The sequence below is a fragment of the Centruroides sculpturatus genome, unplaced genomic scaffold, assembly GCF_000671375.1.
Source record: "Centruroides sculpturatus isolate CEXI.00-Female unplaced genomic scaffold, Cexi_2.0 scaffold1862, whole genome shotgun sequence".
In the NCBI taxonomy this organism is placed as follows: domain Eukaryota; kingdom Metazoa; phylum Arthropoda; class Arachnida; order Scorpiones; family Buthidae; genus Centruroides; species Centruroides sculpturatus.
In genome coordinates, this window is record NW_019386047.1 from 61,009 (window position 1) to 65,054 (window position 4,046).

At 26.9% G+C, this 4,046-nt stretch overlaps 1 protein-coding gene across 2 annotated transcripts in view; it reads left to right on the forward strand.

Moving 5' to 3' along the window:
* LOC111613309 (lissencephaly-1 homolog) overlaps nt 1-3,161 on the forward strand; it is a 56,042-nt gene extending 52,881 nt beyond the window's left edge. For both annotated transcript variants that reach the window (XM_023354659.1, XM_023354660.1), the window contains 2 exons: nt 2,033-2,189; nt 2,261-3,161. In XM_023354659.1, the coding sequence (XP_023210427.1) occupies nt 2,033-2,189; nt 2,261-2,334 (231 nt within the window). In that variant the 3' untranslated portion in view covers nt 2,335-3,161. The remainder of the gene's footprint in view (nt 1-2,032; nt 2,190-2,260) is intronic.
* The last annotated feature ends 885 nt before the right edge of the window (nt 3,162-4,046 follow it).

Sequence of the window (4,046 nt, forward strand, 5' to 3'; positions counted from 1 at the left end):
GCTAGGTCTTACTTTCAGGGGGAGGTCTTATATTTCGCAATTCAGCAAAATCTGTGCTAGGTCTTATTTTCTGCAGGTGTCTTATTTTCGGGGAAACACGGTATCTAATCTAATATACTTCTGGAAGCGAAGACTCGCTCGGGGTCCGGGTGGCGTAACTGGCAAGCGGAGGTTGCGGGTTCAAGCCCCGTCCCGGGTCAGTTCTTTTATTCCAGAATGTTCTAAATTTATTTATTTAATTATTAATTTAATTAAGAGATGGCGCCTAACGCCTACCTCTAATTGTCAAATTACTTAGTTCCAATCATTTAAAATAGCCATATTATAGCCCGATAATTAGGCGATCGTTTGGTGTTGTACAATTTTATCACTCCCTTTTTTCCTCTTATTAAATATTTGTTAAAAATTAAATTTTTTATACAAAAAAAATATTAATATAAGTTAAATATTAAAAATACTAACCATAAAAGTATTTGGTTAACTGCCTGGGGCTCCTTTCAGAGTTCACAGTAGGGTAGTCCCCTACAAGTGTCTCTGCCCCCCATAAAATGACTTGGTATTTAATTTTGTTGGAGTTGGAGTCATCCTACTAAAATTATCAGGAGTCAGAGTTGAGTGTTTTTTTAACGACTCCACAGCCTGCTTAAACTTGTATATACTGAAGAGGAGATCGGACCAAAGGTCCAGGTAGCGTAATTGGCAATGTGTCTGCACAGTAAGCAGGAGTTGCGGGTTCAAGTCCCGCTTTAGGCCAATTCTTTTCTAATCTAAATTAATTAATTAAATATTATAATTATTAATTTTAATATGAGATGGTGCCTAATGCTTCCCTGTAGTGCCAAGCCAAATTCATTTGTAATTCATAATTATTTTTTCCAAAATATAGCCCATATATTTACGGCAGTTGTGGGTGTGGTTATTTAAAAACGGAATAAAAAATATTGCACTTTTCCTTCAATTTGTATATTATTATTTCAAACTAAGTTATTAGAATATAAATTCAAACAACTGAACTATTTAACTACTAAATAAAAACTGTTAGGATTTTTTTTTCTACAAGACACCTTGAAAAAATTTAAGACACTAAGAGCATTGTAAAAGTTCAGAAACTATAGTTTTAATGAATTGAGTTCATGGGTCATTTATCACACTAATCTCAAATCTTATGAATGTATGAAAATTAAAATAATTCCTAGGAAAACTGTTTAAATTAATCTATCAGATGATTATTTCAAAAATTGATGGAATACTGAAGCTGATATTTCTTCATAAGAATGCTTTGGTATTGGAAATTAAAACCAAATGTAAGATTATACTATATATAATTAGTAAATATATTTAAATAATCATATTATTGATTTTATTTTCTTAGGTAATGATTCATATAATTTGTTACAATAATAATCAATCAATTCATAGTTTAAACTTGTTAATAATCATATAATATTGTCCTTTATTAAGTTAATAAAGTTATTGTAACTGTTTATAATAGCAAAATATTTGAATCAATATCTCTTTCCAATCATATGACTCCATTAAAACTCACAAAATAAAATCAAATACTCACTATAACATTCAAGGAATTCAAAGGTTCTACAGAACAGACCACTTGAATGTTAAAGTAAGGTATTTGATTATTTTAATCAATAATTTTATTAGTCAAATTTATAAAAAATCAAAAAAATCATAGTATATAATACTAAAAAATTATTAGATTAATTTTATTTGGAGTAATTTGAAAGCTAGTAAACAAATTTTGTTTTAAATAATGAAATCCTTTCATCAAGTGAACTACTTATTTTCAGAATAATTCAATTATTTAAGTTAGATTACATGCATAGCTAAAAATCAGACTTAAAAATTTTCTGATGTATTATAATTAGTTTTGTTAATTTTGAATTAAAATAATTTTTTAAAAATAAATTATCAAATTACTTAGGCAAATCTCATTAAATAAAAATTAAATATCATTGAAGTTAATATAAATAATTTGCATATAGAAACTATATTAATCTTACTTAAATTTCAATAGGTTGGACATGACAATTGGGTAAGAGGATTGGCTTTTCATCCCGGAGGTAAGTATATATTAAGTGCATCTGATGACCGGACAATTCGTGTTTGGGATATAAAGAACAAGCGTTGCTACAAGACACTAGAGGCTCACAATCACTTCTGCACTTCCATAGGTAAAACAGAAGACTATTTCTATTCTATTTTTTTTTTTTTTTTTTTTTTAAATCTTAATATTTATTTTCAGACTTCCATCGAACATCTCCATTTGTGATAACTGGCAGCGTAGATCAAAATGCAAAAGTTTGGGAATGTCGTTAAACTAATTTGATTTTCATTATGTAATTTGTGCCACTATATACTATATATCACTGAGGAGGTCAGCAAATAAGTTCAGCTGTGATTCAATATGTAGATTCTTATTTTAAGGATCTAACAGGACATGGTTGCTGGCCAGTTCATTCCTTATTTTAATCTGTAGAAAACGATTTTCAAAAACTGGTGTTTATATGGTCCTGTTATAGAAAAGTGTTCATCTTTATAGACATAATTTTTTTCATCATTTCCTTAAAAATAGATGATGATTACAAATTATAGTTGAGAAATGTAGATATATTACTTAAATTGTGATCTGATTTATGAAATGAAGCATAATTTTATCATAAAAATGAATTGTTATATAGAGACAAGTAAATTCCATTGTAGTATTCATTGTATTTATTTAAAATTGAAACTTGATCTTAAAAAATTTTATCCTTATATATGAAATTCAACATTGTCTTTTAAAGAACTTTAGCAATCAATTTAAGATGACAGTTTATACTTTAAAAACAGAATTGAAAATTTAAAATCTTAGATTTGTATATAAAATATTTCTTTTGCCAAATATTTTGGGGTCAGGGAACAAACAATATTTAATCTTTGATATATTGATAAATGTATTTGTATCTGATTTCAAAAAAAGTTAGTGTTTTGTTTATTTTCCACTATGTAATTTATATCCAACAAATTTATTTTTTGTAGTAATTGTGAAATAATAATCTATTGCAGAAACACTTGTCTGCATATTTGTCAAACTTTCTTCTTTAAGCTGTATTATACACTTAAATGTTGATTCGTAATTCAAAATAAAATTCACTTCCTTAAAATTTTGTGTGTTTTTATTTCAAAATGTACTTTTCAGATGAATAATAAAATTAAACAATAGCATTATCAACCGAATTTATCCTATAAAGCTATAATGTATATCGGGTGGCAAACCTTTGCGCCCACATGCCATATAGTAAGCATACTTAACTTTAAATATGTTTATGCATGCCAATAACAAATAACAATATTTGAAGAAATTAAATACATTTCTTTTAAATAAAAAATATGCAAAAAAGCTGTTTGAAAAAAGGATGATTGGGTGATCAACCAAAAAGATAATTGAAAAAGATGGATGATAAATAGAAATTGTATGATGTTACATGCCAGATGATTTCTTCTTGCCTGCCACTTTGGGGGCACATGCTATAGGTTCACCACCTGATCTATATCAATTAAATTATTGGTAACTCATTCCATTTAAATTTGTATATAAATATATTAAATATTCTTAGTATTAATCACTAATTTTTCAGTTTTTAATGAGGAAAATATTAATATCGCACTCCACAAGAAACAAAATTATTTTTGAATATTGAAGCATTTAAGAATATTTACATTTATTGAATATTAACTTTTTTTTTTTTAACCTATGAAACCATGAAGTGAGGAAACTTAAATTATTTATCAATAATTGCTTTTATTGAATACACTAACAAAATCTTTTCAATTCTTAAAGAACTAATTCTATAGACCAACTTTAAATATTTAAGTTTTATGAACATTTAGGAGAATACATTTATGGATGTGGCTTAATTAGGTTGTACATAAACTATATGGTTTTTAAAAAAGTTGGAGAAGATCTTTTCAATAACTAGTGTTTCATTCATTATTATTATTAGATTTATTTAAGTGACAAATCTGCTAATTACTTTACCAAACTTGCT